General features: G+C 36.6%; 2 protein-coding genes and 1 long non-coding RNA gene across 7 annotated transcripts in view; 2 read left to right on the forward strand and 1 right to left on the reverse strand.

The window, feature by feature from the left end:
- Window positions 1-298: 298 nt before the first annotated feature.
- Window positions 299-15,302, forward strand: CCNK (cyclin K). Of its 4 annotated transcripts, none has more exons than XM_026679397.2 (12): window positions 299-379; window positions 2,489-2,752; window positions 3,584-3,665; window positions 4,238-4,369; window positions 5,090-5,158; window positions 7,269-7,374; window positions 8,952-9,009; window positions 10,254-10,423; window positions 11,261-11,562; window positions 12,080-12,116; window positions 12,308-12,376; window positions 14,096-15,302. In XM_026679397.2, exons 2-12 carry the CDS (start codon window positions 2,556-2,558, stop codon window positions 14,716-14,718), a joined length of 1,845 nt encoding a protein of 614 aa, XP_026535182.1. In that variant the 5' UTR covers window positions 299-379; window positions 2,489-2,555; the 3' UTR covers window positions 14,719-15,302. The 4 variants fall into 4 exon arrangements, with proteins under 4 accessions (XP_026535182.1, XP_087808272.1, XP_026535185.1 ...); XM_087952146.1 differs by having other exon boundaries at window positions 299-343; XM_026679400.2 differs by lacking the exon at window positions 5,090-5,158.
- Window positions 15,303-20,577: 5,275 nt separating this feature from the next.
- CCDC85C (coiled-coil domain containing 85C) overlaps window positions 20,578-27,438 on the reverse strand; it is a 170,901-nt gene continuing 164,040 nt past the window's right edge. Inside the window, exons 6-7 of one of the 2 annotated variants that reach the window (XM_026679404.2) lie at window positions 26,444-26,542; window positions 20,578-21,000 (exon numbers count right to left, since the gene is read on the reverse strand). In XM_026679404.2, coding sequence (XP_026535189.1) covers window positions 20,911-21,000; window positions 26,444-26,542 — 189 coding nt within the window. In that variant the 3' untranslated portion in view covers window positions 20,578-20,910. The remainder of the gene's footprint in view (window positions 21,001-26,443; window positions 26,543-27,438) is intronic. The other variant, XM_026679406.2, reaches the window with a different exon arrangement.
- On the forward strand, window positions 25,576-26,529 carry LOC148133469 (uncharacterized). The gene is made up of 2 exons (XR_015746836.1): window positions 25,576-25,717; window positions 26,319-26,529. It is a non-coding gene; the product is annotated as an uncharacterized LOC148133469 (long non-coding RNA).

Here is a 27,438-nt window from a genome sequence, read left to right on the forward strand (position 1 = left end):
TTGGCGGGAAAACGAAAGTAACTCATTTCCCCCCTTTTCCCCCGCCATTCTTCTTATAAATCATTGGCTAAAGCCAACGCCTCCTTTTTCTATTATGGGTTTCCCCATTGGTCAACCACTCTGAAATGTTTTACAGAAATGGCAGATCTTGTCTCGCGCGCAGGCGGGGTTTACCGGGGGAGGGGCGGTCAGTAGAAACAGCGGAGCTTTCATTCGCGGCTTGTATCAATGCGCTTTTCTGAGGCGGCGTCATCAAGTCTCTTCACCTTGCGCGCGCCGACGCAATAACGTCAGCAACGACTTTGATTGGGTTTTCGCAAGATGGCGTCGCGCAAGGGCTGAGGTTTGCTGTTTTCGGGTTCCGTTGTACCCGTACCCCGTAAGTGGTTCCATCAATATTACGTGACTGACGGAAAGGAGCTGCATGATTGAAACTATCAAAGTGACAGAGATGCTGAGGTTGAAATGTAGGAAGTCTTTGATGAATTAATGGCAGCGGCTCCGGTGAAGGATGGATAAAAATTCGTTTTAAATGAAGGGGCGGAAAGAAATGTTTCTACTTTCCAAGAGCCCTTCTGGAAAGTTACAGCCCAACTTTCAAATACGAAGGCAGCAGTTCGGGAATTATTATTGTTAAATAGGCCGTAAACAAACTTTTTTAAAAGAATAAGTAAATACGGTCTTTCTTGATAAGTTTATTAAATAAGTAAACCTGACTTGACAGTGAAATGTGTGCGCGTTTATCCAGGATATAAAATGAATAAAATGGGAAGTGTTTGCCTAGTAATTGATACTAGATAATTTTTGAGAGTTTGGCTTTAATATGGGCCCAAATTATAGAATTGTAAAGCAGTTAATGGGAGGGCTATTTTAGTGTGCTGTTCTTTGGAAAGTGGAGGCAATCTGCTATTTTCAGGTCAAAATAACATGAGAATGGAGCTTGTTTCAAGCATTGTATACAAGTGGCTAGTTTGATTTTGATGAGCGTAGTATATGAACCTTATATTACATTTCTTGGATTTTATGTAGTTACTGGATCAGAGTTACCTAATTTAGGATTCATATTTACCACTTTTTAAATTAGTTCCAAAGTAAGGATTGGAAGAAATATCCTTCTGGGTTCAGTTCCAAGTGGGAAAAAAGGCACTGGAATCAAAGAGGCTGCTTGGAAAGATTTATTGATGAACAGGATCACATGCCTTGGAGCTCCTGGGAGAAAAGGGAAGAGATGCTGAGAGTCCCTGGATTTTATACCCTGTTGGGATTTGAATTTGAGCTTGTATTCTGATTGGTTGTCAAACTCCCATGGGGCCATGCAGGGGCAACTCTGTAGGCTATCCTGAATCTCAGGCTTGGTTGAGCCTTGCTGAGTGATGATGTAATGAAAGGGCTTAGGGCAATTCCTATTATGGCTCTGCTTGAAGGAGGTAGATCTTTGTTATGTAGAATACTCTGAGCAGGCCTTAATGGCTCATTAACAAAGGTGGGTGAAGGGGTGAGTTTCTGCCTCTGAGTTTCTACTTCTCTTTTAGGGGAAATATTCTGCCTTTTTAGTACATCCTAAAATATTTCATTTTTCTAGGAGGGGATGGTTATAACTTCCAACATAAGATTTAACATTGATTTGCTACAGTTACATATATTTATTAGATTAGCATCAAACCTTTTCTTCAGGAATTCAAGATTCCTAAATGGTGATTTTCCTTGATTTTTAATCCTCATAGAAAGCTGTAAAATAGTTTTGTCTGAGATAGAATTGTCACTCAGTGTATCATGACCAAGGATTGACTTAATCCTGAATGATTCAGGACCAATACTTAACCACTATACTGAACTTGTAGGGCATTTTGATTCGTATTTTGTTGTATGCTGTGAAAATTTCACTTTGCTGACTTCTGCATAGCAAAACTGTAAAGAACAAACTGAGTCTCATTTCATTTGGCTGTTTGATAACTTGAGTAGTAGTTAGAAAATCCTACCTTGTTGGAAACTTAGTTGATCATGTAGCTCACTGTCAATATAACTTAAGGAAATGGGCTGTGAATGATTTCTGTAACCATAGCAGGTCAGGTGTTCTCCAAAACAATGGCACTATTATTTGTTGCTATCTATCTTGAGAAATTGAAGAGCAATGAAAAGGCAATTGGGTGACTCTGAGCCAGTCACTTTCTCTCAGTCTAATTCAGTTCACAGGATTATTGAAGGGAAAACAGGAAGCTGGAGAATTAGGTAGGTTCCGGAGACTAAGATATGTTTGCTGTCTCATGTTATTTATAAAATAAAATAAGGGGGGATAAAACATTTTTTTAAAGGCGCAATAAACTTTAAATAATAAATGAATAAAAATGGAAGAAATAAGATTAGAACATTAAAAAATGCTTACTAAATTCATGGATTCTAGGAATTAGAAAGTAGCATACAAAAATGCCTGAAAACGTGTTGGGTTTTGAATTAGAGCCTCATTGATCAAGATTTATTTTTTCCATAGGTTCTAAAGTCTCATGAAAAACAAAACATTGAAAACCTGTCTTACTAAAATTATTCTGTATTGATAAATGAAGGAAAACAAAGAAAACTCTAGTCCCTCTGTATCTTTGGCAAACCTGGACCACACAAAACCATGTTGGTATTGGGATAAGAAGGACTTGGCACATACACCATCACAGCTAGAGGGACTTGATCCAGCTACTGAGGCAAGATACAGAAGAGAAGGTGCCCGGTTTATATTTGATGTAGGAACCCGTTTGGGATTGTATCCTTTTAAGATTATCTATGGTATAGTATGTAGGATTAAGATTTCATAATATATATTTTACTTGATGCTCAAATAATAGTGTTTTCACAGAAATCTTAAGTTTTAATTTGTTGGTAAAAATATATTTTTCAATAACAAAATCTTAATTTAATTTACAATTTCTTATTGTTTGCAGTCTATAATCCTCTAACTAATTTAACCCAGTGTCTTATGCCAATCAAATAATGTAACTTCTGGAACATGATTTCCTTAGCATTTCTGTATTTTTGCTCAAATGCTAAACTTAGGTTGATTTTAATAATTAAATAGTAATGTTATTGATCTGTTGAACTGTATTTATGCAAAGTAGTTAGTCATATTTTATATGTCGTTACTTATGATGTATACAACTAATTTAGGAATGTATTCTCAAACACCTGAACTTGTAATTTGATTTCAGTGTGCTATTTTTATCCATTAATTTTCCTTGTGATAAGATAAGCGGCCAATAAATTTAATAAATAAATAATTTTAGTTACTTCATAACAATTCCATGCTATTATTTTTATGACTTTGTGTAAGTGCCTGGACTAATCCCTGCAGTTTTCTTTGGCAAGATTTCAGAAGTGGTTTGCCATTGGCTTCTTCCTATAGCTGCCTAGGTCTAAGATCACTCAGCTGCTTTCATGCCTAAGGCAAAACTAGATCTCACAGTCTCCCAGTTTTTAGCCAGGTTCTTTAATCAGAACACCTGACTTGCTCTCTTTGGTCTGTTATTCAGTTTTATTCATTTATAATATTTATAGTTGAAATTGAGCTAAATATGTTACATTCCTATCCTGTATTCAGACATTATGATACACTGGCAACTGGAATAATATATTTCCATCGGTTTTATATGTTCCATTCCTTCAAACAATTCCCAAGATATGTAAGTGCTTACATTGCTTTTGGTTTACAGTATGTAATTGCTGTCTAATGCCTCACAAAAAAATAATAAAAATAACTGAACCAAAAAAATACAGCCCTGAAATAAAATACATTGCAGGAATCTAAAGGACTTGGAGGCAGAAATAAAGGGGGAGGAATATGCAATTATTTATTTGCATATTGTTTATTGTAGCTCCTGTAGGATTTAAAACGCATTGCGGAGAAGGTAGATTAGCATTTAAGAATTTTGTATAATCCCTATTTTGAATATGTTAATGCATACCATCTGAATCAGGTCTCCAGTACAAAACAGTAGTATGTCTTGCTTTTCCCAGAGAAGATTCGTTTTGTAAATCAAAAACAAATGCAACTTTAGGGTTAGGGGTTAGGGTTGGGGTTAACATTAGAGTAAAATAATATAGAAATAATATAACAAATGAATCTTAGCTATTTGATTCTTGTTTAGTTTATTAGGTCTTACTGGCAGAAATAATTAGACCAAGTTATGGTCACCAATATCAAATATATAGGCCTTGTGTACTTTAATGGCTTTCTAAAATATATTTTTAATAGGTGACTGGAGCTTGCTGCCTATTCTTAGCAGGAAAAGTTGAAGAAACACCCAAAAAATGTAAAGATATCATCAAAACAGCTCGTAGTTTACTAAATGATGTTCAGTTTGGGCAGTTTGGAGATGATCCAAAGGTAAACTCAGATGTGCTAAAGATTCTCTGACTTAAATTTGTCATGGTACAATCCAAGTAACATCTAGCTGTTTATGTAGATTTTGGTAGTGTTTATAGAATAAAATACAGGTAATCCTTGACTTAGGACCATGCATTCAATGATAGTTCAAAGTTATGATGGTGCTGAAAAAAAGAGACTTATGATCTGTCTTTGATGTTATGACCATCATACTGCCCCTGTGATCACATGATTGTGTTTTGGATGCTTGGCAATTGGCTTGCATGTACAATGGTTTTAGCATCTTGCAGTCAAGTGATTACGATTTGCAAGCTTGCCAGTCACCTTCAAACAAATAAAGTCAATAGGGGAAGCTGGATGTGATTTGCTTAATTATTGCAGTAAAAGTTATCATAAATGTCACAGTATAGAAGTACTTTTAATAAATAAAAAGAGTCCAATCATGTGATTACTTGCTTAACTACCACATTGCTTAGTGGCTGAAATTCCAATCCTAATTGTGGTTATAAGTCAAGGACTACCTGTAAATAAAACTAGAAGTAAGCTTCTATCACCAAATACTTGATTTTTTTCTATATAAAAATTGGCAATTTATTAATAATTGAAATATATTTCATTGGCTTGATTAATTTAGCTAGTAATTTCAACATGTTATTTTCAAAGGCAATATGTATTGCAGTGCTTGTGTTGTTCTCCTGTTGCATTTGCCTGTCTTTTCAGCAAAGAAATAACCCACTGCACAAGGGAAGCAGTGAAACTGGCCACACAGAGTGCAGCCATATGCATACAGTAAGCAAACTGGAAAAAATCAACATTTGTCACATTTCTTGTTAAAGTATCTTAGCCACAAAGTCTTCCAATAGCTCAGTAGGAGGTATTGTTTAATATAGTAATTTATGTTTGGAGGTCCTGAAAGTTAAAATAGATACAATTCTTTACTGGCTTGTTTCTACATAGTTTTATTTTAAAAAGTTTGTATGTCTCTAGAGAATTACATCACATGTAATTTTTGATTGTTTTGTGATTAATGTCCAGTAAAATTTACGTTGGTTGTCTATAACTTAGGCTCAAAAATTCAGCTAATCTTTTGGTACATAGCTAACAAGTGTGAAAAAGAGTATTTCCTTAATTGACTTTATGGAGATAGTGTCTTTTGTGAATCTGTTTCACCTATTTTCTGTTAGGGATTAGATTTCTTGTTAACTTCTTAAAGCAAAATCCTCACTTATTATCACAGAATAGTGGTAAAATATTGCTTAGCTCTCATGTTTTGTAGTGGCTGATGTTTTAAGTGAGAACAAACAAAAAAGCTATCCACATAAACTAACAGGGAAAAAAATCCTCAAAGCTGTATTGTTGCATCTTCATTATAGAACATTTCGTTCTGTTATTGCCTGGCAACTGTTTTCTTTCTAGTAATTAACATTTGACTGTCCATTTAGGCAGTTTCACTATTCTGCCACAAATATGCCCCCTATCCCATCCCAGATGTGATTGTTAAATCAGTAGCTGAATTTAACATTTGGACATAATGCAATGTTAGTGAAGAACAGTAAATCTTAACTACAAGAAAAACAACAACTAATTTATTGACAACAGTTGCTGATAGTCTTATTGGGAATGTGGCAGGATAGAAATACATTTAATAAATAAAAAGAAGTGGTAATTCATACCTCTCCTTCCTCTGCTTCCCCGTTTTGTCCTTTTTGACATTCCACCAAGTTCTGGAAACAGATAGGCAAGAATTATTCTTGATGAAAGTTGCTGTATAATCACAAAATTCAAGTGCCTTTATGTACTTTTGTTTAAGTGCTATGGGGATTTTTTTAAAGAATTAAAAATAAGTAAGATTAACTTTATAAGCAACTGCAAATATTGCTTCCCTTAGCATTATTTATTTATTTAGAAAATTTATATTGTTGCCTACTCGCAGATGGCTACTCAAAGCAGCTTACAAGAATATGAAAACACCATATAAAAGAAATAAAAAGAATAAAAAGAAAGATAATAAAATAATAACCACCCCACCCCTGGTGAGAACACAAATTCATACTAGCCATTTAATCGGTTGCATCCTGCTCTGAGTTCCCCAGGTCCACTGGCAGAACTACATCTTCAGGGTCCTCCAAAAGAGTGTTAGAGTGGAGGACAGACTCTAATCTCTGCGGGATGATGTTTCAGAGAGAAGAAGCCACCATGGAGAAGGCTCTTCTGGATCCCACCAGATGTATCTCGTTAGGCGATGGGATCTACAACATTTCTTGCCTCCCTGCTCTAGTGGGTCGGGTCAATGTGACCAGCAGGAGATGGTCCCTCAGATAACCTGGTCCCAAGCCATTAAGGCTTTAACAATGACAATCAGCACCTTGAATTGCACCCAGAAGCAAATTGGCAACCAATGCAGTTCCCGCAGAAATGATACATGTGCATACCAAAGTCTGCACACCATGTGGGCTGCTGCATTTTGCAGAAACTGGAGCTTCCAGATGTTTTTCAGGGGCAGCCCCATGTAGAGTGTGTTGCAATAGTTAAGATGGGAGGTGACTAGGCTATGAGTGACCATGAGTAGGGATTGTTGGTCCAGGAAAGGAAGTAATTGGCACACAACCCGCAGTTGCACAAAGGCCCTCCTGGCCACAACTGCCACCTGCTCTTTGAGTAGGAGTTGCGAGTCCAGGAGTACCCCCAGATTATGCACAGGGTCTGTTTGGGGCAGTGCCCCCCATCCATTATTGCATAATGATAGCTTTTATAATTAAACTAATGAATACAGGTATGCAAAATATTTTAAATTCAAAATATCTTGAATACATAATGACTGTACTGACTAATAAAATAAATTGAGCTCAAAGCATTGTGTGCACTCAATGAATTTACATTTGCTCTCTTTTGATATTAGGAAGAAGTTATGGTTTTAGAGAGAATCTTGCTGCAAACAATAAAATTTGACTTGCAAGTCGAGCACCCTTATCAGTTCCTACTTAAATATGCAAAGCAGCTCAAAGGTATAATCATTTTATTTCAATACATGTTAATAAATCCTTGTTACATGTAGTCTTCAATTTATGACTGGTTACTTAATGATCATTCAGAGTTACAATAGAGTCAGGAAAGATTACTTGTGACCTGTCCTTGAAGATACAATTCTACTCCACCCACCCCGCATGGTCACATGATCACAATTCTGATGCCTGGCAGTCATGTTGAACTTGTGACTATTTGCCAAGTGCTGATCTGTGGGATGCAAAAAAATTTCCCCCACCCAGTGCTGTTTCTCCCTCCCTTGTTTGCACAGAAGGGAACTCAGGCATTGGGCTGGAGAAAAGAATCTTGCATCCAAAAATCCATTTCCAGCCTTTTTGCCATTCAGAAACATTGTGTTTGCTAGCTTTCTAGCCAGAAAATGTGGTGTTTCTGAAGGGTAGAACAGTTAATACATGGAGGGGAGGGGAGGGAAACAGAGAAGTTGGAGAGATGAAGCTCAGATCCTGAATATCCAAGTTTTCTGTCTCTGACCCAGTACAGTTGTTCTCGTCTGCATACCGAGCGGAGATCCAAGGAAACTAAACTCAGATCTTTGGGATCTGATCTTCATTTTTCTAGTACAGGAGTTCTCTTCCACATATGGATGTGAGCTGCCCGCCCTCTTTCAACAGGAAGCTCTTTTGTTTCATCTGCTTAACAACTGAAACTGGGAGAGCAAGGATTGTAGTTGTTGAGCAAAGCAGGCACAATGGCCTCATGCTTAGAAACCACAGTAACCTGGAACGAAAATTCATCCCAATTGTCATAAGTCAAGAACTACTTATACTTATGGGCTGAGCTCCAAGCTTGGAGCTCAAACCAACAGCCCAACTACCAACCCGAGCTACTTATATTCCAATACATTTCTGTCTATATTTATATCCATGATTGTCATCTTGATGGATATGTATGTATAGTTCTTGTAGTAGGGTCACCACATAAACTTAAACTTATTTTTCTTGCTTTATTCTGAAGTCTGAGCCTGTAACAAGCCCTTCTTTTACTTTTAATTTGGAAGAAGGGAGCATTCTCCATTGGGACGAGTTGCTTATATACTGTACATATTAGAAAGTAAAGCCTGACACTTTTTCTATGTTCTCCAAAATTTCCAAGTGGGATGATATCCTAAGAAAGCATCTGTCTATGGTTACTTTCCCCCTTCAGGACAGTAAAGACAGAGATGGCAATTGGTTTGAATTTGATCATGTCTGATGACATAGATATCAAACAGCCCCCAGACTTCAGAGCTTGGGAAAGTTTGCCATATAATTGCTCAGACAATTCTCACTCATCTCTTCAAGTTAAAAATTGGGAAAAGGCATGCCCACTCAATAGAAATAGCATTTAGACTTCTGTACCACCCCATAGTGCTTTTATATCACTCTCTGGGCAGTTTACAATGTCAGCATTGTCAAGGAAGCACCACACTCCTTTAGTGGGACTGTTTATTGAATCCTGACAAACAGCATAGTAAGGTTCTGAATAACACTGAGAATATTCTGTCAGTATGGCTATTTATTGGCTTAACCTAGTCATTCTTTTTGTCTTTTTCTAATAGGTGATAAAAATAAAATTCAAAAGCTGGTTCAGATGGCATGGACTTTTGTAAATGACAGGTAAGACATCACTCCTCCATCTTCAGTCATATGTTATAAGCATTTTGTTCATTCTGTTGCAGATTCCAGACATTATTTTCCTCAGTACTTAAAAATATTTTAGTGAACCCAGTGACTTCTTAGTCACAAATTGTTTATGTGCTTTGGAATGTGTTAATTTAATGGAGTCCTTTGCACAAATCGCAATCTCTGGAAATAGCTATCTGCTCCTTCTCTACAAAGAGATGAAAGGTCAACAGAAAGTGAAAAAAGATGCATCAGAAATAATGGATTCTTCCATCACCTTTGGATCTAGTTCTGTCAACTGCTAGCTTCAACTCATTATGTCTATGTCTGAGGTCTTTATTAATATATAAACAATATCCTTAGACATAGGTAGCCTGTTACAGAGCATTTCAAACACCTTTTTTCAAAAATGACATGCCAAACTTTGTGTGGCACATCAATCAACAACTATTCTTGAAAGCATATCCCATTGTTATGTGCTGTTCCTGTATTCTGTGTGAGAATAGAATGTGCTCTTGTGTGGCCTCCGAAAGTTGCACAAAGGGGTTGTGTTGTCACATGACCTTGGGAGCCTCCAAAATTCTGACAATGGGGCATGCTTTTACGTGATTTTTGGAGGCTGTAAATGAGAATGGGATGTATTTATGCAGCCTCTGGAAGTCAAATGGAAGGACCATGCTCTCACGCAAACACTATAGAGATTCCACAAATTAAGTGAGAATGGGACTTGTTTACACATGATTTTGAGAAGCTTCCAAGACTATCAAAATGCATTCTCCAATGTAGCTTCAAAAACGAAGGTTTCTTGCAATACCTGTACATACTGCCCATAGTGTTTTACAGCACTCTCTGGGTGGGTTACAATGCAAGCATAACGCCCCCAATAATCTGGGTCCTCATTTTACTGACCTTGAAAGGATGGAAGGCTGAATCAACCTTGAGCCCTGTCAGGATCAAGTTCCAGGCTGTAGACAAGAGTTTGCTTGTAATACTGCATTCTAACATCTCCCAAATCTGGAGTCTGTAGAATTTGTCAGGTTTGGTTGAGGAAGAAAAGGCTCAGGCACATTCCTAAGAAGTTGAATGAGTATGGGTTTGGGGACCATCTGGATGCAGAGAATTTCCATCTTTGGATGTAGTCTCAAAATTGAGGGTGTGCTTACAGTCAGTCAGAATTGTGTTCTCCCGCCTGATCTGGTATTCTGTGATTTTCTTTCCTATTTTTTTTTTTTTTGAAGTTTGTGTACTACACTTTCTCTGCAATGGGAACCTGAAATTATAGCAGTTGCAGTTATGTATCTAGCTGGTCGCTTGTGCAAATTTGAAATTCAAGAGTGGACCTCAAAGCCCATGTACAGAAGATGGTGGGAACAATTTGTACAAGATGTACCTGTTGATGTCCTGGAAGGTACCTGAAATATTTCCAACCTAATACATTTTGTTTTTCTGATTGGTTGTATTGTTTGCACCTTATCTACCCTATATAAATTGTAGTTTATCCTGACTAGAATATAAAGCGTTCTTCATATTCTTGTTTTGAAACTGCATGAAGAAAGGTTAGTTTAATTTACTTCCATCAAATATTTATGTAAAATTATATTAGTCATAAAATTATTTGTATCAGTGTTGGAAATGAAGCCAACCCCAGAACTAGGGGTCCTTTCCTGCCCCTTTTATGTATTGAAGTCAAGATAATAATAGTAATTTATAATTAAATATAAATAGGTCCTTAAATAAAACTGCATGTTTAAAAAGAGGCAATTATTTCTATATTTTTTAATCTGAATGTTCAGTTTATCATCTTCAAAATGTGTTTTGAAAGCAGGTACTTGAAACTAATTTTGCTTTGGATAAAAGGCCCTTTGCCTTTCCAGAGAATCTTAAGATAAACCACTTTGAACAATTTTCAAGTGTTGATTGTAAAAATCGTGGCAAGGGTGTAGAGATAGTTCTCAAAGACCCTAATGACATAGAGTCCATGTTGTAGTTTATGAGAGAGGAGGAGGAGGAGAGAGAGAATCCCCCTGTTTGAAATCAGTTTTGCCCGATGAACTTGCAGGTATTTTTTTTCTTTAGTTTTTGTCTCAAGCAAAGCTAAGAAAATGCACTAAAACTAACCTTTGGATTTTTGGTAAAAACTATTAAATAAATCTGGTGTGACTTTGAATGCAATTTTTCAAGAATGCATTTGGCTGATGGTTAAAATGTGTAACTTCCTGTAATTCTCTTTCCCCCTCTTCCCTAGATATCTGCCATCAGATTCTGGATCTGTACTCCCAGGGGAAACAACAAATGCCTCACCATACCCCCCATCAACTGCAGCAGCCTCCTTCCCTCCAGCCTACACCACAAGTGCCTCCAGCCCAGCAGCCACAGCCTTCTCAGAGTTCAGAGCAGTCTCAACCCCAGCAGTCCAAAGACTCCCAACAGGGAGGGACGCAGCAGCAGCAGCAGCAACAGCCACCACAGATTCAGCCACCACAAATTCAGCAACCCAAAAAACCCTCTCCCCAGTCAAGTCCTCCCAGGCAGACAAAGCGACCTGTGGTAAGAATGACAGAAATAATGCTTTGTGTTACAAAATGTGATGGATCTGTTCTTATCTATATTTGTCAAGGGGTTCTGTACTGCATTTTAGTACAAAGAGTCCAGAAATTTGATGACTCAGATTTATTGCTAATAAAGCACTACTAAAAGATGCTGAATGTTGAAGGAAAAATACTTTTTTCTGCAGCCTAAGAAAGTATGAATTGGAATGGACGTGAGTACAGTACTAAATTAGCACAAATGATACAATATGCCTGGAACCTCAGACAATGAAAGGCTGAAGTTTTTAGCAGTTGTTACCAGTATAAAATGGTGATAAATTTTGTTTCTAGTTATATTATTTATTAAAAAAAATTAGATCCCAATCTTCAATATCAGTTCTTGAATGCAAGGATAAGGCTATTCCCCTGACTAATAATATTTGCAGCCCAGATGTGGCTTGGAGTGGTTTTTCTTTCCAGTGCTTTTAATGATGGTATTGTGATTTTAATAGTACTATTGATTTTTTTTTTCTTAGCAAGCTGTATCACCAAAAGACGAAACCAAACTTGCAGGTAAAATACTTTTTTGTATAATTAAAAAAGCTAGTTATTTACAATACATTACTATGCATGTCTGCTCTCAAGTAAATACCATTATCATTAAACTCTATAATTAAATTATTAGTTTCGTTATTTTTTAAAACAAGTTTTTTTTTGCTATTTTTTAAGCTTTTAAATGAAATGTAATCTTGTTTTGTTTTCAGAGGTGCCTCCTAAAATTGCTAAAATTGAAACTGCTCATCCACCAGTACCATCTGTGCATCCACCACCTGGTAAGTTCTACTGTGAGGTAGAAAACACTATGTTTAATAGAAAGCTAAAGATTTGTTTGTTGTGTAACTTTCTGAAAACTATAATTACATGCTTATCAATAACCCTGAGTTGTCAGCCTAAACTCAGCTGTATCCTGTATATCTGCCTGTTTTACCATTTGGAAATAAAATTTAGAAATTGGGAACTCCACCTTGGTTTCATGTTGATTTCTGAGAATTAATATAGGATGTTAAGAAGCATTGCAGCATTTGAGCTTAGAGCAGAATCTTCTTCCCCTTTGTGTGGGGAAATATTTTGGCCCTTGGTATTAATACGGCCTTAATATTTACTGAGCTGAATAGGGCCTTAAAGGACTATTTGAAAGCAAATTTTGTTTTTCGACTATATTTTGTTGGAAAATAATAACAAGAAAAGGCAGGCAGTACAGATCTTCCTATCATAATTCTGTTTCTTAAATATAATATATCCTTCCTATACAAATATTGAAGATTCTGCACAAATTATAAATTATGTATAAGCTTACTTGCTATATTTTACTGCTTTCTGTATATGTTCATCAATTACTGGAATTATGAGAGTGTGCAACTGAGATAAAACCTGTTCGTATTTCTTTGATAAATTCTACAATTATTCTGTATCAGGGATGAGAAATTTTTGATAGCAAGTACTGCTGCATGATTTTGCATGATGTCACAAATACCTCTTTTAAATATTAAAAATAGCCAATGTAAGATGTTGGAGAAAAGCCAAATGTTGAAAAATCTCATCTGTAAATCCCATCTTCTGCATGCGCCATTGCAAAGTTTTTGGTCCTAGTGATAAACATTAACTCAGCTGCTACATTTTTAGTCTAAACTTGGCATTAGCAAATTGCCAGAATTTTAAGGCAAATTAGTTAAGGAATAATTAAAGTGACAATATTTATTATTTTTCTAGACTTTCTGTTGCAAATATTTCAATATATTTAAAGTTTGGCTATGAAATGCTTGTGTAAATTAGGATATCCAGATGCATCCAAGATCTCCAATGATGCCTTTTTGACATCTCCTTTTGCACCCAACATATTCCCTGATTTTAAAAATATTGTCACAGAAGCTTTAATTTTATGAAAGGGGAAGTTGCTATACTGTAAAGCAAGGCACCGGTAACTCAGTATCATTTTTACTTCAGAGAATGCTATAGATTTTTTAGAAAATAAAAAGTTGTTGCTACAGTCCAGTGTTTTGTTTGGCCACTTGTCCAGAGGATAAATGTAAGAAAAAATGGAAGTGTCTTGCAAACAGTTGGGCTGGGGAAACTGACAGATAGCATTTTGGTAATCAATGCTTTATGATTAGTTATTCCCCCTCCCCCCATCACAACCATTTTTCAGGAACATCTTCAAAGAATTCCAAATGTATCCTTCAGCCCAACTGATAGGGACTGTTCACTGGCATACAACTTTCTCTTACATTCCTCAGTGTTCAGAGTAAAGTCAAACATATCTTTTATTAGTTTGATATTCCTTTTCTAATTTGGGGCTATCTTTCGTTGATGTAATATACTATCTTGGTCATGTTTTTTTCCCCTTCTCAAAATTGCAAGGGATCAAATTTTGGCTTCAGAATCTTCTGTTATCTGATGCTTCACCAACTGTGTTTCATATGAAGACTTTAATTATTCTAAAATCTTTTGACTTTATAGATATAGTAATGTACATATTTTCTACTGTTTTTCAGAACATAAACCTCCATTGACAAGTACAATTTCCATAGGAACTGATCAAGCTACGGCAGTAGATTCTGTAGATATAACCAAGGTCCAGATTGTTCCACCATCTCATCCAGCTCCTGTACATCAGCCACCACCTATGCCTCATCGTCCCCCACCCCCACCCCCGCCTTCCAGCTACATAACCGGTATGTCCACTACTAATTCATACATGTCAGGAGAAGGGTATCAGTCTCTCCAATCAATTATGAAAACAGAAGCACCAACTTATGGAGCTTTACCACCCACTTATGGACCGCCAACTCATTTGCCATATCATCCTCATGTTTATCCACCCAATCCTCCTCCTCCTGTCCCTCCTCCCCCACCCACATCATTCCCTCCACCCAGCATTCCTCCTCCTACTCCAGGATATCCTCCACCTCCTACTTACAACCCAAATTTCCCACCTCCTCGGTTACCTCCCTCTCATGCAGTTCCACCTCATCCCCCTCCAGGACTTGGCATGCCACCTGCAAGTTATCCTCCTCCGACAGTGCCCCCTGGTGGACAGCCACCTGTACCACCTCCAATACCACCTCCTGGCATGCCACCTGTTGGAGGACTTGGCCGGGCCACTTGGATGAGATAGCAGTTGTACATAGCATCGTTTTTGTCTTGAGCAAGGTGAAAAATATTATAATCAGATGAGGCTGCTGTTTGGAAATATAGAGGGCAATGATATTGGTTTGGTTACAGTTTGATCAGCAGAAAACAATAAAATGTAAATAGTTTTGTTGATTGCAATGCTGGATTACTTTGCAGTAATAATATGTTTTGAACGCCACATTGGCTGAGTTGTATTGGTAAGAAGAAAAAATAGAAAAGTACATGCCTACTTGAATATCAGGATTTCCAGATGAAAGGGGGAAAAGTCCTTTTTGATTTTATTGCATAACGTTCTGGCAAAACTTTGCTCTAAATTGCAAGAACAATTTATTTTATGCCTCTCTGTGTATATGTGTGAATACATACATACAACCTCACTTTCTGCCATTGTTATTTTGAAATGAAAGTTGATTTAATTTGAAAATTTCTATACATATATTTTCAAAATGTAAAAAAATCTCTAATGGGATACAATGATTTACACCTTTGTTGTTTCTGATTCTTGAAAAAACTGTGTTGACATGTATCTAAATAAACCCGCTTTTGAAAGCTGAAATTTTCTCACTACTACTCAGTGCCAATGACTTTCTTTTATTCCCCATGCCAATGTCCCCATCTAAATGAGGTACCCAACTTGGTAATACATGTTTTCTCCAAACAATTTCTGTATCTAATTTCTAATTCTTTTGCATTTACTTTTGCCCTTATACTACTGTTACATGCATATTTACCTGACAGTATTCACTATGTGTAGAGAGATGAATAAATTTATTTAGCATTACATATTATATGATTGAAAAGGAGAAATATTGATCAAACAGAACTCGAGGATGGCTTACATTTCTCCATCTAATTTTTAGCTTAATGTTAAAATATACATATAATGAATGAATGAATCACAGATTTAACTAAAATTGTAATTTTATGTTGATTTCTAAGTATTTTAATATTTTTCAACTTCTCAAAAATACAGTCATTACAGCTCCCTTACAAAGAATGTATTTTATTATCTTCAGTGGAATGCATACACTACCACAAACCCTTAATTTTTACTAAAATATTTCAAATGAAGGTTTTACACACTTAAAAAGTCTTTAAATTTTCACCCCCCCTGCCACAAAAGCAGTGCTTCAGTAAAAGGTATAAATGTGTGCTAAAATCTAAAGACATTGCTTATACACTATACATGAGCACAGGTTCTAATTTACTTTTTCCAATCATATATAGAAAATATGGCAGGGTTGTAAGATCACAGGTTTAACAGAAATCATAATTTCATACTTATTTCCAAAAGCAGCACAAATAGACTCTTTCCCCACATTATGAAAAATATACAATTTTATCACTTTACAGTCATGCGCTTTGAAAAACAAAATCAGTACTTTTTTCTCTATTCCAGTTTCTAAAAAGGTAAAAGGTCACTTTAAAACATTGTTTATTTTTAATTGCTATCTTTTGGGTAAACATTTACCTTTTAAACAAGTTTATGTTCTTTTACCAAAAAGGGCAAAGTGCACTTGGATTTTATCCAATTGCCATATGCTTTTTCCCTAAGAAAAGCAATCAATTGCTTAAAAATAGAGCAGTCGGAGGGGGGAGAACCAAACAACAGGAATTTTGTTTTGAAGTTGGTATAGACTCAATGCTTCTACATTGTAGGAGTATAAAAAACGTTATGAAGCAGGTAGTTAATGAACGTTATTAAACGGGGGTGGAAAAATGAATATTACTACTCCAGCATTGTATTTCAACTTACATTTCCTTCTACATTAATATTCAGAGTGCATTTTTTTCCTTTTGAAATTATTCATGTTTAACATATCAGTCATACACTATTAAACAGCCTTCTCTAAGTTGTTTTCCCTGGAGATGATGGGAACTTTTTATGTAATTTATCTGGAAGGTGAAGTAGATTACAAAGTTATACTGTAAAGTAAACTATTGTCCAAGGAAAACAATTTTAGCTTATTTCAAGCTAAATATAAAATAGCAATTAAAAAATACACATAGCACTATATCTGTAGAGTCTACAGTTTGTAATTTGCATATATTTGGAAGTACTTTGCATTTTCATCTACAAAAACTTCACTTAATACCATATTGGAGTTACAAATCTGGAGGACTTCACAATTTATGTTATTTGTATGGGTTTGGTTCCACAAACATGTAATTTTCACTTTAGTATATTACTAAATATTGAGTACTTTTCATTTTATTTTGGCATGTTGGGTCACTTCACCTTGGTTTTGATTTCCCTGTTGTGTTCAAGGCGTATGAATGCTTTTGAAATAAATTAAAATTCAGATGTTTTTTTCTTCAGCTTTTAGGTTCTCCAGTTGGTTGGCATAAGTCTACTAAAATAATAGATTGAGCTGCTATGCCTGTTATATACTCAAGTACATGAAGCCACTCATCATTATTATAATTAGTCATATAGCCAACCAGATGCTTAGACTGGATTTGGCATTTTGGCCAACCTATTGAGTATTATTTCTTCATGTGGATTGTACCTGCACCTCATAATCATATAGGAATCTGTTCAGGAAATATACAACAGAATTTTAAAAATCCAGCACCCTAAAAGAATGTCTACTATCCTTTTCATCTTACATCATTCCTCTATGGAACTCAAAAGCAGCATGTATGAAGTTCCCAAGACAGACTCCCAGGCAGGCACCAATCACATATGTATTCAGTCCAGATCTTGATTTTGGCATAACATAATATGAATTATGAACCCAACTATTGAGATATGTAAACCATGATTTATTGCTTCATGTGTGAAGCCAGTTTATTCAATAAGCAAACATAACTTTTGTTTCAGAACATGAATTTTCCTCTCGACTTAAAAATACTGTTGCTGTTTTAGAGGCCTGTCCCAGCCATCATTAACATGATTCAACAAATAGAACAATCAAACCAATATAAATCTTAAAATATTGGAATGAACTCTGAAAGGATATAGAACAGAAGAGAAGCTGATAACCAACTAAGTAATAATAGCACTTATAACTTTTGTTAAGTTATAATAAGCATTTTCCATGAAATGCATGAAAAAAGCTTATAACTTACTGTAACAAAATACCAAGTTATCAGCAAAGTGTTCCAATAAATTATGGGGAATTTTTTTGTACATGATGCATATAATCAACCTGTTTTCTGACAGACTTATTTTTGCAAAAAAATGTGATCCATTAGCACTAATAAGAATACTTGAATGGCCACTATAGGGAATAATGTTTATTTTCAAATGTCAGAAATTCAGCTGCTTTTAATTCAGCTAAATCAAAATAATACATGTCCTAACTTCAATTAGTTATATACAAAGAAGAATATGTGAAGGTTGATGTGTAATGCATGAACTTCTTAAATTGTAGTAACCTATTGAAAGGCCTTGGTGGGAAATAGAACCTCGAGCAGAGAAATTGTATACATCAACTTTGTTTACCAGTGTTTGCTGTAGTAATAAGATTTGAGTAAGGAACCATGTAGTTAGGCATATTGAAGGCCACCACAACTCACTGCACTTTTGTGGCATAGGACTACCCTTGTTTCTAAGCATTTGGGTACTTTAATTATTCCATTGCATTTTAGAAGACAAATATAATTTGTATACTGCAAACCAACTATTGGTTGTTGGACCACTTCTGATCATCTAAAAACTTTTAATAGCTCACCTAAATTATCTGATAACATTCACATTAATCATAGATCCTTGAAAACTCGATTTGTTCAAATTCTAAGTTTGTATTTTAAATTACTTAAGGAACAGGGAGGTTTTCACTGATACCTAATGAGACAAAATGAGAAAGGAAGTTCACAATTTGCTCCTTAGAGTACCAAGTGGTTGGGATCACAAAAAACTCTCAAAGTGGCTCAATATCTAGGTATAGGATGAACTTGCAAAACCAAAAAGACATGCTGTAATGAGAAGGAATAAAGTTGATCAGATAAAATAAATCTGAATTAGGGCAGAATCTGTAAGTTGAGAAATCACCTCAGACAGGAGCCTTCCTAGTTCTCACAAAGATAAAGGAAGGAAAATGAAAATCTATTCAGCCTTGCAAGTCTTAGTTACTGTAACCTTATAATACAATTAGCGTTCAAAATTCTGGTTTCCTAATCTTACCTACCTTGAAGGGTTGACACAGACAGAAAGAGGTCAAGAAGAAAAGAATACAGTCTTTCTGAAAGGGGTACTTGAGAGAGATACTGAAACTTGAGCAGTGGACTATCTAGGTGAGTTCTTAATGAAAAAAAATATTGAAAATAAAGATAATTCAGTAAAAAATATATCCAAATAAACAAACAATAAGTCTATGAAACCAGATTGCCAAAGGTGAAGTAGCATATTGAAATTCCACATTTCTACACAAGCAGCATTTAATTTACAGTTTTCTCTTTGTCAAATGATCCAGTGGCCAGTTAGGTGTTGCATTATATGGTTTTAGGAAATTTACAATTATCAGTTGAAATGTGATTGGAAGAAAATGATTACAGTTCAAAATAAACAAAATTGATTTGTTTGATCAGCAGCAGCAGCAGCATGAATTCTCATGACTTCCTGATGTAACTTAAAAGGATACTGTAACCAGTTCTGTATTCTCCCACTTATTTCTAAGATACCATGTCAATGTTATTTTACATAAGGAAGCATGTTTTTTTTTAATTTAATATATTAAAAAGACAAGGCCAAAAGACACATTGCAGGAACTGTTTTACATATTTTTCGAATGTGGAGTTAAAGTCAGCATCTTTAGCAACAATGTGAACATTTGCAGAGAACTCGTTTAGTCGTGTTGTTCTGCCTACTGCCTTCTCAGGGAATATCTTATCTAAGAACAGGCCAAAATCCGTAATTGGTATTGACGAGGCTCATGTGCTTCTAGTAATTGGATAGAAAAATTGTCAATGCCAGGTATAGGTTTTGGCCAGCTCTTAAACAGTGGCCATGAGCTCACCTCTCTTTTTCCTCTTCATTGGTCATTTACTTATTCCTGTGGAGCCTATTTGTATCCTTTCTCAGAAAGACAGGAAGGATGAAGTATGCAGAGATGCTCATTTCTTTCTACTCTTCCTCCAATGAGAGGTAATCAGGCAGAAGCAACAAAGAAGCAGTGAGAACATTAAGGTGCAAGACGAATGATGCTGAGAAAGTAGCTCAGGACTGAGATCTGCTATTACTACAGTATCACCCAGACTGTATCACTAAAAACTAGTGACTCACCAAGTTAAAGGCTGCCTAACCATTACACATTATGGTTTGTCAGATTCTTGACAATCTAGCATATGTGTTGCTAGAATATTCAAAGTATAGCCAGATAAAAGTTGCCTGCACCTCAGACTTGTCCTTCAAAAATAAAATCTAACCCTACAATCTCTGGCAAAACTTCCCTCAACAGACTTGAACAATGATTAATTTAGGTCCTTGTGAATTCCTTGGTATTTTCTAAAAAGAGAAGTCTTTCTCAGGCAAGTGCCCTACAGCTGCAACTCCAATAATTTCTAGTCATCATGCCGGGTTTGGTGGGAGTTGCTGCCAAATTGGGGGAGACTGCTTTGGGCAGCCACTACTGCCATGCAATTCCATGAGTAGGCTAATATAAGGCAGTGGAACTGCTCAGAGTTCATATATATATGTTTTCTGAAGTTTTCGCGGGTACTTACATGTATGGTATTCAGCTTTGTTTGGGTATTTTCCCACGTCATTGTAGTTGTGCTTTTAAAGTTGTAGCAACGTTTCGGCAGAATCTCATCTGCCATCATCAGGCTTCTGTATTGTGTTCGTATATAATCACTATAATGACGTGGGAAAATACCCAAACAAAGCTGAATACCATACATGTAAGTACCCATGAAAACTATATATATATATATATATATATATATTCTACCTAGAAATCATTGGGAATCAAGAATGTATATATGACCATACAGGAAAGTGGGGATTTCATTACAATACAAATGACAAGAGATTGGCCACAAGAGGGTAGTCATTAACTCATGTATCATTGTTCTGGATCAGGACAGCCCACAAACTAGGCCTTTAGCTGCCTTATTTACACTATGGACACAGTTAAAGGAAATGGGAAGAAGGGGTAATGCTGGCAGCCGGAAGCAAGGAAGTTCCTTTGCCTCAGATTCTTTTCACTTGTAGTCTTGCCGCTTGAGGTGCTTATAAAGGACCCTTGAACTGGTTTCCTGAAAGATGTTGCCTGATTGATGGTTTGGAGCTTGCTGCATCACCTAGTTTTCGCCAGACAACCTAAGAACAAGAAAAAAGACAAAGAACAATTTGTAAACAGGAATCAAGTTTTCCAAAAATAACTGCCGGAAAATCTGCAGCTATTGAGGTCTGGTAAATACCATGTTGTTACACTAGGAGGCATCCAGGTCCTAACATAGTTTTTAGTCTTCAGGGTTTTTTAAGTAGTAATTTTATTCAACATTACTATTAAAAAAAGAACTAATACAAACTTTAAAAAATTAAAAATAAGTAAAAATAAAAAGTGCAAAAAATATAGTAAAGAGAGAAATATACAAAGAAAGTACTTCTCTTCATAACAATTATAAAAAATTTTCAGTGTAATTTAACCTCCTCTGTTAAAAACAAGAAATTATTTTCTCATATCTCATCCCTTATCGATAAAGAAATCTTTAAAGCCTTGTTTTTCAATTCGAGTCAGCAAAATTCACCAAAGCTTACCAGAGATAACGTATCTATTTTAAACTTGATCAAATAAAACAATTTCATATTCATTTAGTTTATTTTCATATTTATTTATTTCCATGGTATGCATGCATAATCAGGTATCCTCACAAACCACCGGTTGTCCCTGAAAGATAGGTTGGGAACCATGTGGGTCAAAGCTCACATGTGGAGAATTTAAACATCCCTAGGTTCCAGACACATCTGGCTAGACAATGTTCCTGTGCTCAGTAAATCCATTCCAAAAGGCAACAATAAACAAGGAAATGTCAGCATCATTCCTGCCAAATAGTTTGTTGTAACGACTTTCAATTAACATACTTGTTTTAAAGAAGTTGAGCAAAGGAAACTTGTTAAGGTGTGGCACATTCCATTCATTTGAAATGATAGTTTTGGTAGTTGTGTAAGTAACGTGTTCTTCAGTTCTTCATATCCTTAATGGGATTAAATACAGTACAGTACTTGCAAGAATGCTAATACTGTGCACTGCTCTTGAAAATTGCTTTGCTTTAATGGAGGGCTCTCAGAGAACTTTTTGGGGACTGTCTTTGAATATATTTTGCTCTGCAAAGCAAGGAATAAGCATTTTTTTACACAGCATGTGTAAAAAACCCAGTTTTGTGCACATTGTTTTTGCTCCTGGCTCTGTTCCATGACACTGACATTTCAAAGTTACAGTACTCACATCCTACAAGTGTTAGTCATTTCCCTATCAACAGTGTCTTGTTTTCTTTAATTCCAGTAGGGCAGGACAAGTCTCCAGTATAATGGTTTCTATAAGTGATCACCAGCATTGTGTGCTTATGCCATTTCTGAAAAGCACACCCATGATATAGTAGTTGACGAAAAAGGGGACAATCTAAATAACTTACATTAAATCTTACCCAGACTTTCTCAGGGTTGGACACAATGGGACTTATTTCCAAATCAAGAGGCAGAACACTGAGCAGATGGCTACAATCCTATGTACTTCACCTAGGAACAAGTTGCATTTTTTTGCAGCTAGGCTTGAAATTGTACCCATCCCTTAAAAAAAGGTGTGTTTGTCTTTTAAAACACACTCCTTTGTCCTTTTTTTAATAGAAAAAGGACCACTTTTACATTTCACAAGCAATTTGATATGTTTGATTTTGGATCATTAAGGATTACAGTGCAAAATTTTAGCCTATACACATACTGCTTGTTATACAACCACAATAGGGAGCAGCAAATTTATTGTTAAGCTGCAGTCATTAAGTGAGGTAAATGTTACTGCACCTGATTTTACAGTTGTTGTTTTTTTTGCCATAGTCATTAAACAAGACATGCAACTGGCAACTTGCTACCTTCTCTGCCAGCTTCCTCATTTGCTTTGCTTGTCAGAAGCCAGCTGGGAAAGTTGTAAATGGCGCTCATGCGACCACCATACACTAAACCATAATGCACTACAGTTTCTGAGTGCCCAAATCATGATCATGAGACTACAAGGAGGCTGCCATGGTTGTGTGTGAAGACCGATTATAAGTTGCTTTTTTCAGTGCTATTGTAACTTTGGATGATCACTAAACAAATGGTTTTAAGTGGAAGACTACCTATAGAGCAGGGGTCCCCAATCTTGGCAACTTTACGCCTGGAGGACTTCAACTCCCAGTCCTACCCGTCAATGAATACCTCAGCTTCAACCACAATACAAGAGCACACAATAGATGCAAACTCAAGGTAAAGCACACCAAACTTGATTGCAGGAAATACGACTTCAGCAACAGAGTGGTCAATGTCTGGAATACACTACCTGACTCCGTGGTTTCTTTCCCAAACCCCAAAAACTTTAACCTTAGACAATCTACTATTGACCTCACCGCTTTCCTAAGAGGTCTATAGGGGATGTGCATAAGTGCACCAACGTGCCTATCGTCCCTGTCCTAATGTTTCTTTTTTATTCATATCCATTTCATGTATTCATAATCATGTTTATACTTATACCTGTTATCTAATACTTGCTTGACAAAGAAAGAAAGAAAGAAAGAGAAGAAAGAAAGAAAGAAAGAAGGAAGAAAAGGAAGGAAGGAAGGAAGGAAGGAAGGAAGGAAGGAAGGAAGAAGGAAGAAAGAAAGAAAGAAAGAAAGAAAGAAAGAAAGAAAGAAAGAAAGAAGAAGAAAGAAAGAAAGAAAGAAAGAAAGAAAGAAAGAAAGAAAGAAAGAAAGAAAAAGAAAGAAAAGCACCTCTGTTCTAACATTCCATGTTGCACCGAGGAGAGGCCACAAGTCTCCTGCATCCCCAGTTGCTCCTTTTTTGGCTATTAAAGACAACAGTCTTGCCTGGCAACCCAAATGTGCCTGGCTTCCAGGCTTTGGCAGGAATCTCTACCCCCATCATTGTACAGGGACAGCTACTTTGCCAGCCTCGATTCTGAGGTGCAACAATTTCCCAAAGGATGGCCCTTCCTCCTATTTTAAGGATGGGAGGAAGGTTTTAACAGATGAATAGAATTGGAAGGGACCTTGTACTGTAGGTCATTTAGTCCAACCCCTTGCCCAACCAACCCCTACACCATTTATGACAAATGACAGTCCAATCTCTTCTTAAAAGCCTCCAGTGATGGCGCCCCCACAACTTCTGAGGGCAAGGTGTTCCATTGGTTGATTGTTCTCACTGTCAGAAAATTTCTCTTTATTTCTAGGTTGAATCTCTCCGTGATCAGTTTCCATCCATTATTCCTAGTCTGGTTTTGGCTGCCTTGGAAAATAGCTTGACCCCTTTCCTCTCTGTGGAAGCCCCTCAAATACTGGAACACTGCTATCCCATCTCCCCTGGTCCTTCTCTTCACTAGACTAGCCATTCCCAGGTACATTGCAGGAATGTGGAGGAAGTCCAAAGAGACAAGGAGCTGACCCGTTGTCTCTTCTCTTCATCCCGTTTTACACAGTGAGATGCCTGATGTAGGCTCTCCTAAACACTAATTACAACAGCCAAGTGAAGTATCCATCCATACCCACATTCATACCAGCATCACAATGTCTATTGATGCTAACTATTTGGACACTAGAAAACAAAGCAGAGGCATAGGAAAAATAACGAAACAGCACAGGCAAAACACTGGATGAATCATGGTAAAAGTGCTTGTCCCATTTTGAAACTGTCAGCCAATCTGCTTGGGTGTAAGCCATTTCTTTTACAGAAAGTAACAAAAAGTGGAGAATGTAGCACTCTCAGAAATCATTTGTTACAGTACTCATTTACTGGTACTTTATGTGATTAGCATCATGGTCCTGTTTCATAGTTTTTGTTTAGTACCTTAATATATTTTTGAGGGAGATGGAGACAGATGGTTTGGACAGTCACACACGAGCAGGGCAAAGTAACATTGATGTTTCTTCCTCCGTGTCTTTAAATTCTCCTGTCTTTTCTTATGCTACTGATTTTTACTCTCTACTGTACTCTCTTTCATCTTTTACCTTTACCTTTTTCTTTTTCTTTTTCTTTTTATTGTTATTTGTTTATGCTTCCTTACACTGAGGCTGTTTTCACTCAGTTTTGATTATGAGAGGTCCGATTCTTAACCCCTAATTTTCCACAGAAATAGGTGCTCTCTCAGCTCCCGTTTAACATCTACATGAAACTGCTGGGTGAGATCACTCGTCAACATAGAGTGAGATATCATCAGTATACTAATGATACTCAGTTGTACATTGTTATTAAGGGATGCTACAACTGCCCTTTTGCAGTGCCCGAAAACTCTTTGAGATTTGGATGGGGAGCAACACGCTAAAACTGAACCCTGGCAAGATAGAATAACCTTTGGGTTTGGAGCTCCTTGGTTCTTGGGAAATGACTATTGTTGGTCATAGATAGGATTGCATTGTCTCAGATAGACCCAGTGCATAATCTGGAGATTCTTTTGGACTCATAACTCTTGCTTGAGGAAGAGGTAGCAGTCATGGCCAGGAGAGCCTTGCACAATTGCAAGTTGTGTGCCAGTTAAGCCATTCCTGGATCTCCTCACAGTCATGTTCTAACAACTTCCTGTTTGGACTACTGTAATGCACTCTACATAGGGCTGCTCTTGAAAATTATCTGGAAGTTTCAGTTGATTCAAAATGCAGCATAGTTCTACACAAGTCAAGATTTGAACATGTGACATCTCTTTTGCAGGAGCTGCATTGGTTACTTATCTGCTTCCAAGTGCAATTCAAAATACTGGGTTATCATCTTTAAAGCCCTACATGGCTTGGGGCCCAATTATTGAAGGACTGTCTCTCCTCGGTTACCCAGCCCACCAGAGCAACAAGGCAAGGTATGCTGAGGGTCTCATCTATAAGGGAGGTACATCTTGTAGGATCAGTAAAAGGGCCTTCTCTGTGATGGCTCTCTCCTTTTTGAATATCATTCCCTCAGAGATAAGATTGGCCTTCACCTTGCTACTTTTTCTGGAAGACCCTGAATATGTGGTTTTGGCAGTGGACCTGGGGACTCCGTGGTAGATACAGAGCCAATCAATTGGCTGGTGTGACCGTGTGGTTACCACCACTGGGGCAGATGAGAGTTTATGGGTTTTAATTGTAAGCTGCCTAGAGTCACTGTGTGTGAGTTGGGCAATCATATAAATTTATCTAACAAATAAATAAAATGGTGACAAAGATCTTAGAAATGATATCATTTAGTATCCTTTTTAATAGATAAAAACAATTCAGGCTTCAGTCCTATCCAATTGGGTTCCTTGTAAGTCTGCTCACCAGAAGTTTGGGAATTTTTGTTGAACACAACTAGAAGGCACATATTTGGAGAAGGCGGGCATACAACCTTACTTGAAAATTAGTACCACTAAATTCAATCGGATTTCCTTGATTAATCTTGGACTGCATTGTCACTTGCTTTGTAATATGTTTTTTCTTCAGATTGTGAGGACAACAATTAAATAAGTCTGCACAGACAGAACAGATCCTACAAGATATTGAACATCAACACCACAGCTAGAAGTGAACAGCTAACACATGAAAGACTGTGAAAATGGATGAATTACATTGCACATTTCACGAACAATTGCTTTCTCCTTTTCACTCAGGTCTTCTTCATAGTTTTCTTGTATCTGCCTGTCCAAATTCTCATGGACTTCAAGGACCTATAGACAAGCACAATGGAGATGAAATTATAAAATATGTCACATCATGATTTATTACAGCCAAAACAGAACAGAACAAAATCTCACAACACACACAGAGAAAGAGAGAGAAAGGAAGAGAAAGGATAAAGACTGAAAAGATTAGAATGCAGCAATAAAATATGATCAAAGTATTTCATCCACATGCCATATAACTCTAAACTTAAATTAGTGATCGGCAAGGTAGGAGATCCAGGAAAGTATGTAACTGATATTTAAAGTTAGATAAACATGTAGACATCAAGTACATTTTACTGGGTTCTAGATACAGCTAAGACATGTGTACATCCCAACACTGAAAAAAACAATACAACACACAAGATTTCAAGATGTGCTAATAATGAATTAGGTAGACCAGTGATTTAACTCAGTTCCTATATTTCTCCTGCTGAAAATTATTTCAATGAATACAGTTCTTTATCACTGTATAAAGATTTGGAAAATACTAAGTGTAGGGCTCACTCATGGAAAAACCAGGAGAGCTGCCGTCAGTCAGTACAGCACAACCTTCTTCAACCTGGCAACTCATTTGTATTGGGATCAAAACATCTACAATTTTCAGCCAGCTTCAAGACATCTGGAAAGAAGGTTGGAAAAGGCCAATCTAAACAGTTCTAAACGAGGTAGAAAAAAGGAATTTTCTATGTTTTCACACTCAAATCATTTTCTCAGGATTTTAATCACGTTTGAATGGAAACATTTATTAGTTTGATGATAACCTCATACTCTTTGACTGGCTTACATACTAACTATACTTCCACAAAGGAAAGGAGAGAGATAATATTCATCCATTTCCCTTGAAGTCTGATTATTCCTTAAGTTCCCATAGTAATAGATGCAAACGGGATTGCCTGAGA

Source organism: Notechis scutatus, chromosome 1 (genome assembly GCF_049901735.1).
Source record: "Notechis scutatus isolate UNSWTSFEM ecotype Mainland chromosome 1, rNotScu1.2, whole genome shotgun sequence".
In the NCBI taxonomy this organism is placed as follows: Eukaryota; Metazoa; Chordata; class Lepidosauria; order Squamata; family Elapidae; genus Notechis; species Notechis scutatus.